At 38.0% G+C, this 14,896-nt stretch overlaps 1 protein-coding gene across 1 annotated transcript in view; it reads right to left on the bottom strand.

Annotated features, from left to right (window-relative positions):
• PAWR (pro-apoptotic WT1 regulator) overlaps nt 1-14,896 on the bottom strand; it is an 80,566-nt gene that overhangs the window by 8,771 nt on the left and 56,899 nt on the right. The window contains exons 3-5 of the mRNA XM_075150417.1: nt 10,985-11,019; nt 2,245-2,392; nt 710-814 (exon numbers count right to left, since the gene is read on the bottom strand). Of these exons, the coding sequence (XP_075006518.1) occupies nt 710-814; nt 2,245-2,392; nt 10,985-11,019 (288 nt within the window). The remainder of the gene's footprint in view (nt 1-709; nt 815-2,244; nt 2,393-10,984; nt 11,020-14,896) is intronic.

The following is a 14,896-nucleotide window of genomic DNA, read 5'->3' on the forward strand; positions in this document are numbered from 1 at the left end:
TCTGCGCTTAAAACTGGGAGTTGTTAAAATTGGTGTCTTCTATCAACTTTAAAACTTCTCATCCTGTCCCATTCCCAAGCATGTCTCACTCTTCTACCCCCTCTTCTCCTGCTTACACACCTTGCCTGAGTCATGCTAGCCCAATTCTCCTGCCCCCTGTCTTGTTCTGCCTTTACCTGGGGATCAACAATAAAGAGTGTGAGAGTATGTGTCAGAAAATGAAGTACTTACTCCCAAATCTTTCTAAGATCATCTAAACTATTATTAGTAATTAAAAGCTGACTAAAATGAAATTAAATTTATAATTCCTTTGTCTAACAAAAGTCCTGGGTAACAATTTATTGAGGAAACTGTCAAAACCCCAACTTAATTATTTCCTGGTATGCTACGCACTGAATTTGGAAAGAAGAGGCAGTAAAGATCTCTTGCTTTTATAAGCTTGTTCTATGAACACTTATTGCAACAAGAAACTCAGGTACTCCAGTAACGCACAACTTATGGAAGTTAATCATGACAAACAGAAGTCACTTGGAAAAAAAGTAACTTATTGACATGCCTCTTGACAAGTTACACAAATACAAAAAAAAAGCCACACTTGATTCTCTTCTGACCTTGCCCAGTGGATGCGGGTACCTGAAGAAAAGCACAGAGAATGCAGAGACTTTTATCTCCTCTTTATATAGCACTATATAAGAAAGTATGTGCTTACTCTGTTTAATAAATCAATTTCTTCCTTCAGCTTTCCAATTAGTTCCTCTTTGTCTTGTGTCATCTTCATTAATCTCACATTTTCCTGTCTCTCCTTTGCAAGTTCCTAAAATCAGAATATGCAATGAAGTTTAAAATGTAATTTTTGCTTTTGAGAGACAGTTTTAAGTTATTACGTTTTAAAACAAACAAAGAAGAAAAACATACACACACTTACCTATAATTCCTTTTCTACAGCAAGTCAAACCCACATCTTCAAGACCTTACATTTCAAGGAGCTAAAGAATCACATCTAATAAAATATTTTACCCACAGCAAACCTGTGTGATAGCTCTGATTCCACAGATAATGTTTTAATTAATATTTAACTTAAGCATGAACCCAAAATTGGATAGGGGCCCAAACCAGAAGTAAATAAATGTAAAGTATCAACTTCCAAATTTGTTATATTGAGAGGGTTATTCTTTGTGTGTGTGTGTGTGTGTGTGGTTTTTTTTTTGTTGGGTTTTTTTTGTTTTGTTTTCTTTTGCAGGGGTGTGGAGCAGTTTGTACTACCATTAACAAGGAATTAAGACTCACTGTTAGATCTGTGGGCCTGAATGTGACAAAAAAAATGAAATGTCCATCAGGAATTCAGTAAGTCAGGGTTCAGGATACTGAAAGAAAGCCCTTAAATCTTCCTCTATTTTCTGTGTTACTGGCAGTTAAATTATTTCAGAAAGAAGCTGATTTGGAAGGGAGGATTACGGTGTGCTTCACTCAAATCAGGCTTCCCCAAGTCTTAAAAAAAAGTAATTTCTACAAAATATGCTTTATTTTCATCCTTTCAAAAAAACATCTATTCAAATTGTGTTTACTTAGTAACTTCATCCATACAAACTCAAGAATATTTGGCAAGTTACCCACAAAAATCAAATTCAGAGGAAGACAGAGAAGCCAGTAATAAATTACACAGATGACATTATTTAGCAAAATACTGTTTTAGGTGAAAATCTCAGCTTTAACATTATTGTATTTTCCCAAAATCATTTGTATGAAAAATGTCTGAAATAATGAAAACTTCGTTTTAAATAAATATTTTAAATGTTCAAAACTTTAACAAACAACTGGATAGCAATTAGATTTTCTATTTCAATACATTAAAAAAATATCCAAAACAACAAGTAGATCAGAAGCAGGCTTGCTAACTTTCTGAACAGCCAGTGAGCCCCTTTCCTTCCCCCAAGTTATTTGCCCTGTGTTGGTGTGTCACAAGGAATATATGAGAAATACACAGAGCACTGCTGGCTCTCTAAACGTATGATCTTCACCTCAACTATTTCTCACTTGTATACCAAATGAAAACTAAACATCTGTGATTAGAAAGTTCACATTCTTTCCAGTCAATCTGACTCTTTATACATTTTTATAGACATAACTATCTGTACTTCAAGCATTTATTATCATTTCTATATATTTTACTTGTAAATTTCCCCATGGAGTTTCAGAGGTACTTTATTTCAGATGTATGCCATGCAGATATTAGTTGGTACTTACCCTTTCAAGTTCCTCAATCCTCTTTTCCAAAGCATTACTTGGTACAGAACTGCCAGAAGAATTTGCATCCCTGCTGTATCTGCTGTAAGTTGTCCTGTCTGTTCGGGAATATCTATTTGGAGCATCGTCTTCTGGTGCATTAGCTGTGCTACAAAGGCAAAGACCAAAGCAGACACCTATTTATACATCCAACAAAATGGAAATGATAGAAGTAACAAGAAGTGCTTTCCAAAGCACTCAATAGGTCAGTCTAATAAACTGCAGAGAACTTATTTCACAGCCTTTGTGTTGCTGAGAACTCACTAAATTCACTGCCTCAGGGAGTTGAATATTTGGATAATGCAGCTCTCATCACATAGGTAATCAACTTTAAACACATACTTACACTTATCCTATCTTATTTTTAAAGATTTAAAAGTTTTATGAACTGTGCACATTAAAAAACAAGCTAAACAATTTTATTTTAAAACGTAAAGTACCTCTATGGGGTTTAAACCAAGCAACTTTTTAAGTAGATGAAAACATGAAGGATGAAAAACAAGTACATGTCCAAAAAGTAAGAAGCTTACACATATCAACTGACTTTTCAGGAACTATATGGATATGGCCTGTAAGGAACTGGAAAGCAAATCGAAGTGAGAAAGTGATGCGGTCCAACTTATTGATTTTATGCCATTTCCAAATATTTTACTTCAGCACACAGCAGTTTGTCATGGCTCAGTTGGCAGGCACTCACTCATTAACTGGTGATATGTTTTTTGCTTTAGATCATGTGTCTATTCCTTAAAAATCACTGCAATGGAATCTTAACAGATAAGCACTGCAAATGCACATAAGCTAAAAAAAGCTTATGGGTTCTCCATTGTGACTGCTATGTACAAAAACAGTGCTATTTTAAAAATACATATATATTACAAGTCAAGCATTTTCACAGTCACAAATTAAACAGTGTTCTTCCCATAGCTATTTTCTTTCTAATACCAATGTTATTTACGTTCAATGTAGAACCTAATGAATAATTAGGAGCAGCAGAACAGAGTGCCCTGGGATCAGGCAGAGAGGTACAGATCTTTCACTCCCCAATCCACCAAAACCAGTTCTTTGACTTTGAAAATACACAGCTAAACAGCCAAAGACAAAAAAAAACCTTGTTCTGTCTTCACCAGGAGAACTCAAATGGAGACACTCAAAAGCCGTCTGGACATGGTTCTGGGCAACCAGCTCTAGGTGGCCCTGCTTGAGCAGGGGGGTTGGACCAGATGATCTCCAGAGGTCCCTTCCAACCTCAACCATTCTATGATTCTGTGATATTACACAGCTGATGTATGTATACAATGGTTTTCTAGAGCACTTAGGAAAAGAATGAAAAGCACTATGAGTATCCCTACAACATTTCCTTTAAAACATAGAAGAGTATATGATTAATGTGTTCATTTAACAGTTTTGCATTTCATGACTCCAGAAAACCCCTGCTGACAGTGTGCAAATCTAGATGGATACAGTGCAAATCAAAAGCAGGAGTATCTGGCAAAGGGATGTCTTTTCATGGATATAAATATTGTTTTGCTCCAGTATGTGTGAAGTTTCCAAGGCACACTGACACAATTGTAAGGAATTTTGTAGCTTAATGTTATTACCATATTTAGCACTGTTTATTCTTCATCAGAAGATTTTTTTAAAAAACATTTCTAGGACCGGATACGCATGTTGCAACACAACATAAGAGAAATATTTTAGCTTAACTCTATAAATTCTAGATTTTTTAGCTTTCCGAAAGATGTGTTTTTTCATGCTGTTAATGTCACAAGGATAGACCACACAAAAAAGCCTCAATTTTTCATCACTCAAAAATGAATCCTTTTGCCAATATATTGGAGGTATCCCAACTCGGCTCCAGTGAGTGATATTGGCAGATGCTCCTATGGGAAACTTAGAAGAAAGAATACCTAGACAGGAAGGGTTTCATTAATACTGAAAATTAAGACATTTTCTATATTTTCCCTGAAACTCACACTCAAAAATTTCCTCATCTATTCCACTGGGGAGCACACCCTACTGAACACATTCCTTTTCAGTATCAGCAAGTACAAAGGATATATCATGAAGACTTCTAAGAAATGGGATTTAAAAAAACATTTAGTTTGTTTAAAACATTTGTTTAAAAACATTAGTCCATAACCTAACACAAGGAACATGAAAGATACAAAGTTTATTATTTTGGCTGTTACAACCAATGTCCAGTACACAGCAACAGTAAAAAAGGTACAGTCCAAGACACGGCAGACATATCTTTCGCACAGCATGGAATTTTAGCCTTCAGATACAATGTCACTTTGTGAGCCTTAAACAAGAAAGAGAACTTAGCTGGAATAACAATATCACTGAACTTGGTGTCTATGCTTTACTAAGAGAAAATACCTATCAACCAGCCCCAACAAAGATATCTCTGTGGAAATAAACCTGTATATTTTATATATATAAAATCTATTTTATATTTATAAATATGTAACAACATACTACTACTACTAATAATAATGATAATCTGTCCAAACTGAAGAGCTTTGTATACTACTAAGAAAACAAATTGGGTTTATGCCTTCTTTTGGGGGAGGAGGGGAAAAGTGCATGCATGTGACAGCAGAACCCATTTAGTTTGAGACTGCAACTGAAACCTTGCTTCCTCTGCTTTCTAACTGAATACAGGTTTACAAATGCTTGCAAGTTGGAAGTTGCTGGAATCTCACAAAAGGTATGAAAGAAAAGAAAGCCTATTGTCAGCAGATGTACATTGGGTAAAAGTGGTCGTTAGCACCAGAAGAAAAACAACAGGGGTCTGGCAAGTTGAAAAAATTTAGAGTCACTGCTCAAGAATGCAATTCAAAACGTATTCCACTTCTTGGCATCCAAGTAACTTATGCACATGACTGTTTCAACACTTGCAGTTGAAACATCTAGCCACAGTATTTTTAAAATTATTTTTCATGAAGAGTGTATAAAATTGTATTTGTAGCCATATGTACACCAGATTAGAGTGCCCACCTGGAGAGTAGCAAATGAGAATGCATCTGGATAGAAACATCCCTCACTACTACTTCAAAAGGGCATGTTCGACACGTTGTTTAACAAAATTCAACTTGTTCCATCAGCTTACTTTCAATTAGCCACTATCAAAACCTCATTTTCAATGTGTATTCCTGTACTAGAATGCTGAAAACAGAAAACACTTTTGCAACTTAAGACGACTTGCTTTTGAAAGTTTTTCTGGCTGCACTTAAATAAAAATCATATAGCAAAATCAACCCACATCGCAGTTTCACTACCCTTACACAGAAACAAAAATTTTGTTTCAGAATGATGTTATAGTAATTTTCTTTAATATAAAATAAAATCAGTTATTCACAAAGGGGAAGGTTTAACAGCAATATTACAGAAAGATGGAATAAGTCTTGCTCCTTCCAATGCTTCTTTGGTTCTTTCAATGTTTTCCTGAAGCACTGTCCAAATTGCAATTTCACCCAATTAAAATCTCCCAGTCAAAACCAGATTTCATTGATTTCAACTACAACACATTTATTTTCATTGCCAGAATCTTGTAACTATACTTTATTTGGAAACTCCTAATTATGTCACTGAAATCCAGTCCGTTGCTAACAGCTTCTTTGGAAGAATGAGCAAAAGACAGTATTTCCAAATAGGCCACCTTGGACTTTGGTACTTCGGACTGCTTAAGCCAAGTCCATGGCTTTCAGAGCTGAGCTAAGGAAAGGCAGTCTTGTCTTCTCTGCAGCTGTACGTTCCTAGCCTCCTCCACTTGTCTGGCTCTGGCCTTCAGGTGACTGACTAGGAAACCATTCAAGGAGCTGATGCAACAATCCAGCAGCCCAGCAGAGGAAGCCACAGTGGCTTCCCTGGAGCATCACTCTGTCCAGTTGTGTGAGCACTGGCACAAGGGACAGTGAGGAACTGCAGCCGGCTCAACTTAGACCATCAAAAACTTCTGCAGAAATAAATCCTGAGTGTTTCTGCTTTCTCATTAACACCACCATTGGCTGAAAAGGGGATACAAAACTCAAGAAAAGTGCCTTGAGTGACCCCTGTCTACTTTAAGTCTTCATATCTGCACAGTAGTGGTCAGTGCTTCAACAGTACTTCAGCACTTCAACAGCCAGCCCTCGCTGCAAAACTCCCAAACACAGGCAAGTAGGCAAGTCTGGGCATAGTGTTATGAAATACTATTTTGCAGCTGTATTTTTTTGAATTAGTGAGACCAAGATTAGTATGATGGAATGTAAATTGTTACAGTTTAAGCCCTGTAGTAATCTAAAAACACTGAGCATGAGAATTTCAGGAGGGCTTTAACATTTCCTTCACAGTGAGTGCTCTGAAGCCCTATTCTCTTCTTGTGACCTCTTCTTCCTCATTTATTTTTCAACTCTTGCATGAATGTTAAACTCGAGTACAATATGGTCTTTTAGAACTAGTGGGCCAGGGTCTCTGCCTGTTGGGTTCGATGTTAGTGTGCCATACCATCCTAAAAGAGGGGGAAAAAACCTCTGACATTTTGTCTGGAAGCCATAAAGCCATACCATATTGTATTAATTTCCACTAATAAACAAACTTATAAGGGGAACACACCCCTGAACCACTAAGAGATTTTAATCTATCTCTTTCTGTAAACTGATCCAGTCTGATCTGTCTGATCCATGAACCATGCAAAAATCTTCTCAGTTATTTTAAATCCCGATTTGCAAGGTTTTCTTTTCAATTGAAGACATTTCTAAAAAAGAAGCTAAATTGGTTCACAAGCTAGTAGACAGTCTAAAAATAAGCTGCTAAAACAAATTCTCTACTTATAAAAATATTCCTATGTCCACATATCTTGCTTTACTGTTACTTGCAAACAAACTTTTTAGTTCACAGAATACAAGAGAAAAGTAATTCATGTTTACATGTAGATTATACGCAAATATTTCAATAAAGAGAATACACTTTGTCATTCTCTTGTTGGAGAAATCAGTGATGACACCAGCGATGCTGATAGCATCAGACCTGAATCAGAAAACCATTCTTACTAACCGCAACGTGCTTGTTGCTTTAAAATAACTACTCACAGAGCCGTGCAAAACCTGGAAGACCCAGTTAACAGTAATAGAAGTTTGGAATGGCCAAGATGAGGCATATCATATGAAGAAAAGCTTAGGGAGAAATGGAGATGAGGAAGGCGACATGGGCTATTACCACTGAAGGATACCTACACATTTTAATCACATGAAGCTCACAGTCAGGACAGATGGCTGGTCACAACTCCCAAATACTCTCATGAACATGTCCTGTGGCCTTCATATCAGTATGACCTTGAAGATTCTGGTCATGCTTTTACTGGATGTTACAGTACCACTCCAGATCACAACAGAACCATCACTTTCTTTTGAAAATATTTTATGTGGTTAATCATGCAACTACAAAGGAACCCCTACACAAACTTTTGGGGTGTAAGTACGAAAACTTTTAAAGTAAATTCAGAAGACAGACTACAATTATAGATTAAGATCCTCATCCCAAACTTTTGTTTACTGCATAAAGAGACAGGCTTAGTTTGTCCACGTCAGCCAGAACAGAAGTAGAATAACAGCAGAGTTCATTTGTAAACATGTCTTCCAATCAATGAGCATTTGGCGAAATGGGTTGCTCAGCAATGTCACATAAATGTTTAACCATGGATTGCTGCATCCATATAAGGCACAGTAGCCAGTGTGTCTGATTAAATAGGTAGTAAAATCTGTGCAATTCCTTAGGCCCTGGAACATATTGAGAGAACAGATATTCCATGAGCCAGGAGGCTGGGTATCTCAATGCAGACATGAAAACAGCTATATGGGAAGGGAAAAGGAAGGTACTGGAAGCCCAGGATGGTATCAGTAACTCAGGACTAGAAGTCAGAAGAGGACAGAGGATGGAGACAAAACAGGAAAAAAAAACAAAGACAGAAAAATATCAAAGAGAAGACTAGGACCTCAATAGTTAAATATAAGGATGTATGAGAAAGGGGGAGAGAAAGGAAAGGGTGTCTAACTGGGCTAGGAAATGGAAACCAGTGAAGTGAAGACAAATGCTGAGATGAAGAGATGTCACTTCTGATGAGGAACTACTGGGGAAGAGGGAGAACGCAGAAGATAAGGAGCAGGAGTAGTAAAGATGGGGGAAATGACCTGAAAATTTCTGACAAATAATGCATTCTTCCTGGAGCAGCAAGTCTATAACAGAGCCCAAGAATTTAGGCAAACATTATCTTTTCACTTTTGCTGTCATATGCCTGTAAAGTTTACTAACAGTCTCTTTTCCCCACCCACAAAGTACTGACCACTTGCTGTCAGCGTAGCACAAATAACAGTTTCAAATGGGATCTTAAAGTGGTTGGTCCCTATGTGAGAACATGCTTTGCTCTCAATTTGCTTTGAAAACCTAAGGGAGTACACCCAAAACCGTTAAAAGCACATTAAGTTGAACATATTTGAACCTTCAAGCAGCTTATGGACTCAATTCAGCCTTTTGGCATTCACATTCCACTACTAGGTGTAATCGCAGAACAGCATTTTCGATTTCCAAAGGACTTCTACTGTATTTGGGACACCACAGTGAATGAGAATTACTGTAGAGGACGTTGTTTTCTCTAGGATCTTCCCTTACTGCAGATGTTACAAGGGGCAAACAAGCCAAACATTGCCAGAACAGAAGAGGACTCTGGTCCTGACTCCTTCATTTAGTGTTCACACCAGAAAGTGAAGCCTCTGGGAGCCATACTTTTGTTCAAGTACTCTTACCTGAAAAATTACTTGGGAGGAGGGTAGAAATTTTCAAATATAGAGGAAAAATCAATAGATACTGCTAACTCTAATCACAGTGGGCACTGAGTCTCTATCTATAAAATATTAGCTACTGTGTACCTCATGGTGGTACAGTTAGACTAAAACCCTCTTAGTATTTGTGAGCACCGGGCACTGTGCTGACCTCACAGGAAAATAATCCTTTGTTTTCAACATGAGGTTTGAAGACTATGCAATGAGTAAGATAGATGGCAACATACATAACAAAATATTGAACAGCAGCTCACAGCAAGTCACATTCGTCCTGAATGTGATGCCAGTCCTGACGGGGAAAGTTCACGAACAAAGAATGTACATCGTACATATAACTAAAGCTGACTCAACAAAGACTGCACAAACAAGTCTTATTTTAGCATTTTCTAGCTTTGGAGTTTCCTATTTTTGCAATGCTAATCAGAAGAATTAGCTTATTTTCAAATAAGCTACGAATGTGATTGTGCAAACTTCTATTTATTACCACCCCACACACAACCAAGTTTTTGCAAGTGAGTGAGGATATACAGCATGTGAATAGAGTAAAGATAAGGTTTATGAAAAGCCACAAAGCACTATGACACACACCATTCGGCAGATACAAGTAACAATGAAATTCTGCTCTGGGACTGAAGAGGAAGTGGAGACTGAACTAAAATGTGTTTGATTAATAAGAAAGTAATCATGAAATTATATAGTTATTAAGGTTGTGACAATAAGTCCACCCATTCTGCAATGACAAAGTGATTTAAAAAAAAAAATCCTACAGCAATAAAAAGCATCACTCAACTAGGTTTATGAGAACCCACGAATATAAACATAAAAGACGGCACCACACTAAGAAATCTAAAGCATAACAAGATAGGTTATTATTTTTTACAACGAGGGTGCTGAGACACTGGAACAGTTTGCCCAGAGAAGCTGTGGATGCCCCATCATTAGGGTCAGGTTCAAGGTCAGGTTGGGTGGGGCTTTGATCAACCTAATTTAGTGAAAGGTGTCCCTGCCCATTGCAAGGGGGGGTGGATGATCTCTGAAGGTCCCTTCCAACCCAGACTGTTCTATGATTCTATAAGTGAACAAGTCTGAGGGGTGTAAAATACACCAGTGAAGACTAGGTAACTGTAGGTGCTCTTTGCAGTTACTTCTACAGCCAGGATATATATACACAGATGAATTAACCACCTACACATTTTACCTGAGTAAAGGATATCTAAAAGAGAATACATTCATGTGTCAAACAAAAATATGTTTACACAAATGCCTTGCTTCAGTTGACATATTTTAGACCCCATGCTACCATTACATTTTCCTAGTAATTGTGATAGCTATGTCAATATTAATTCCACATGGGCAAAAATTTCACATACTGGCCAGGTGCATCAAGAGCTTCTGAAATATTTTTCTGATTGAAGAACCTGAGTAATGACCAGGGTAACACTTGGCTCAAATACAAACAAATAACAAACAGGACATGCTATATGTGGGCACCATCCCCTACAACTGAGACAATAGTATGACAAAACCATAGAAATTTCTTTCAGTATTACTGTGGACAGCAACAAAATTCTCTTCCTATAATAAACTTCAGAAGACGGTGGTTCATAAATTAACTGTGAAACTACTAGCTCCTAGGTAATGCATAGTCAAGTTAGACATTTGCTTGGGAAACCCAAAGACCCAGCAAAATACTAGCTGAATTTATTTTAAAATAGTAACGTAATAGAGAGGTTTGGATAAGTTTGCTGCATCTCTCAGGTCCTTACCCCAAAAGCAGGCCATAAGCAGTATGATGGCCTCTATTACAAACACCCATTTAAGCAGCTTTCTTTCTGGCTGAGCTATATATGTAAAGAAATGTGTTGTGTACAAAGATCTCATACCTTTTATACCTGCTTGAAACCATCCTGGAGGAGTCCTAAAAGAAACAGAAAGGAAAAACTAGTTAACATTTTTCTTGTATTTGTACTTCCAAAATACTTTATCACTCCATAGAAGATGAAGCCTGCAGTTAAGAGCAGGAGGCCCGTGCCTCAAACAGCTGCTGTACAACTCAGTTTTGCACTATTTGCTGTCAGGAATAGACAGAATACCAGGATTATTTGCACTGTGTTACTGCTTCTGAACATCAGCTCAGAACCCTTAAACGACAGCTTTTGATTACATCTTAAAACTGGATGCACTTACTCCGTCCCCCAGCATCCAGAACGTGCAGCTTACCACAACAGTATACATTCTGCCACCCATACGCCTTCACTACCACTACCAATACAGAAACGCTTGTGTACTTTGATAGCTGTTCATCTACTACTGTCCGAGACCCGCAGAGCAAAACTGTTCCCATTCTTCAGTACCACTGCCATCCTTCTGGATGGAACAAAAACTGAAGCTGGCAAGTAGTACAGGGCTGAGACCCAAATCAATGCATTACATGTCAGCTGGGTCACGGTAACTGCAGGTATGCTTTTCGCCATGCTAACCCAGGTGTTACAGTCTGGCTCACCTCAGTTTCTCTCAGGCTAACTGAAGTGGTCTTCTCCTGGCATTTACTGCTAAGTAGGTAGGCTAGAAGTCTGTATGTGGATGGTTCATGCACTCAAATGTCAGACAGTGACTTGTCAACCTACAGTAACTCAATTTTTGATTGTTGCTTTCTAAGCACCTGCAGAGGCTTAACACGTTCTGACCACAAACTTAAAGAACACTCTGCATCTCCTTTGATTGCATTTTGGAAATTATCTTAACAACTGAAATAGTGAGAAACAGAACATATTTTAAATAACAGTGCACATTTTAAATACAAGTTCAACGGTGCAAAAGCTATGCGTCTGGCCCTTCAAAGATACATACATGGATTACTTGCAGATGACAAGTCTTATCATATTTTTTCTAGCTTAAGGTAAAGAATTTCATTACTTTTCAGATTCCCACAGTGCAATAAGAAGATGTTTTCACCAAGATTACATTTTGGTTTGGTTTTTTTTTGTTGGGTTTGGGTTTTTTTTTAATTTGAAAAAAAATCCATTATGCTCATATTCTGGCTCTTTAAAGATGGAAATGGAAACAAAAAGAACAGAGAGGAAAAGGGCTCATTTATTGTTACACAATCCCTGAAAAAAACATCGATGCATTATGTACAAATAAAGAAACTGAAACAATATATTTGCATCAATAATGCCATGGTTGTAGCTTCCCAATATCAGTCTGATCACGTAGGAAAAGTAAGACATGTTTCAACTGGTAAATGATAGCTCAGATTAGACAGAGTAAGTCCACAAATATTTTTTAGGATGTTCTAAGAAGAACATGAACCAATTATTTTATTAGTCATAGACAAAACTCCCCCCAGCATCAGCAAATATTAGGTAAAAAGTCGGGAAAGAATATTTAAGGACTTAATGAACTGAACAATTGTCTTTACTGGAAAAAATAATGGTAAAGCATGAAATTCTGTCTATTTATGACACTAACTGCAGACAAACGAATAAATGAGTTCTCAAGATGCAAGAGAAATTCCATCCACTCTGAAAATCCTACAAAACATTACACTACCTTCACTGATCAGTGTATTAATGTCTTTATAAGTAAATAAACATGCTAAAAAATAGGATAAAAAGAATATTATTTTATTATAGAAAATAGAGTTGACAAAACATATTTGTATTACAGAAACAAAACTTGATCTTAAAGTGCATTTTATTTTATGAAGCATTTTCAACTACTGCAATATGTGCTACACTTTCCCCAATATAAGCAGAACAACAACATTCAACAAAGTCAAGTCATGGGAATTATTTGAAGAAACCCACAAAGTGGTGTAAAATTGCTGTTTTAACACTGATAACTATTTTATCATTGATGACAGTATCTGAAAAGTAGCAATTGACAGCTATGAAACAGCAACCTAATTTCACCTCTAAAAGGGCAAGGAAACAGAATTTTAAATGGTACCAATGCTATTTTTAAAGTTTACTAAGGGTACCTTATCTTTGAAAGGTCATGGCAGTAAGAGGAGGTTTCTGAGGACTGGAAGGAAGTAAATGTCACTCCCATTTTCAAGAAGGAAGATCCAGGGAACTACAGGCCAGCCCTTACCTCAGTCCCTGAGTAGGTGATGGAAAAAATCCTGAAGGACAAGAAGGTGAGATCAGTATGGATACATGAAGGGGAAATCATGCCTGACTGACCTGACAGCCTTCTACAAGGAGACAACTGGCTCAGTGGATGAAGGGAGAGCAGATGATGTTTATCTTGATTTTAGCAAGGCTTTCAACACCTTCCCACATAACATATGTATAGGCAAACTGCTAAAATATGGACCAGGTAAGTACACTCTGAGGTGCAATGAAAAGTGACTGGACTACCGGGCTCAAAGGGTTATGAAAAGCAGCACGAAGTCCAGCTGGACGCCAGCCACTAGCAGGGGTTGATACAGGAGCCAGTACTGTTTAACATCTTCATTAATGACCCAGATGATGGGACAAAGTGCACATTCAGCAAGATTGCAGACTACACAAAACTTGGATGAGCAGTTAGTAATATGTCAGATGGATGTGCTGCCATGCAGAGGGACACTGACAGGCTGGAAAATGGCCTAACAGAGACCTCATGAAGTTCAAAAAAAGGGAAATGCAAAGTCTTGCACCTGGGAGGAATAATCCCAAGTACCAGTACATGTTGTGGACCGATTGGAAAGCTGCTGTGCAGAAAAGGACCCGGGGACCCTGGTGGACACCAAGTTGAACATGAGCCAACAATGTGCCCTGGCAGCACAGAAGGCCAATGGCATCCTCCAGATGCGTTGCCAGCACGTCAAGGGAGGTGATCCTTCCTCTCTGCTCAGCCCTGGTGAGACCACAGCTGGAGTGCTGGGTCCAGTTCTGGGCTTCTCAGTATGAGAAAAACATACTGAAGAGACTCCAGCAAAGGGTCACACAGATGATTAAAGGTTTGGAGCATCTGACACATGAGGAAAAGCTGAGAGTGCTGGGAATGTTCAGCCTGGAGAAAAGAATGCTCAGGAGGTATCTTGCCAATGTGTATAAACACCTGATGGGGTAAAGAAGATGGACCTATACTCCATTGTGCCCAGAGAAAAGATGAGAGGCAACGGACGGAAACTGAAATACAGGAAATTCAACTTAGACATAAGAAAATACTTTCTTACTGTGAGATTAAACACTGGAGCAGGTTGCCTAGAGAGGTTATGGAGTTTCTATCCATGGAGATAATAAAACCCCAACTAGCCACAGTCCTGAGCAATTTGCTGTAGTTGACCCTGCTTTGTCCAAAGGGGACTAGAGACTTCCTGAGATCCCTTCCAGCCTTAATGATTCTGTTTTTCTGCTCTGCTCATCTGAGTTTTCCATCCAGATTCTTCCCTCAGCTTAGTGAGTTTAAGTGAACACATACCTAACATCCGGCAGCTCCAGAGGATTTCATTCTGCCCTCTAATATTGTTATCTAGGGACTTGCCTATCTGAACTTTTTACATATAGAAGATTGTAACAGCCTGATTTTCAGCTTTAAGACAGTCAACAATGACTGACAAGGTGATCTGACTCTGAGGTAAGAGATTCAAGTCGTTTCATCTAATACATTAAGATACATGTTCACTGTGTATGTAAACTGAAATGCCGTATCAGTAGTATCAGTCACAGCTCTTGGTGGTGATGGTCTCAGAAACACCCTCGTTGTCCCATTAGACATAGACAAGTGGTTCAACTCTCTTTTTAAGCTTGGATGGAGAAAGAGAGACACGTAGGTGACTGGGTCAAAATTTTGCCTAACTGTAG

This window comes from Calonectris borealis, chromosome 1 (genome assembly GCF_964195595.1).
Source record: "Calonectris borealis chromosome 1, bCalBor7.hap1.2, whole genome shotgun sequence".
In the NCBI taxonomy this organism is placed as follows: Eukaryota; Metazoa; Chordata; class Aves; order Procellariiformes; family Procellariidae; genus Calonectris; species Calonectris borealis.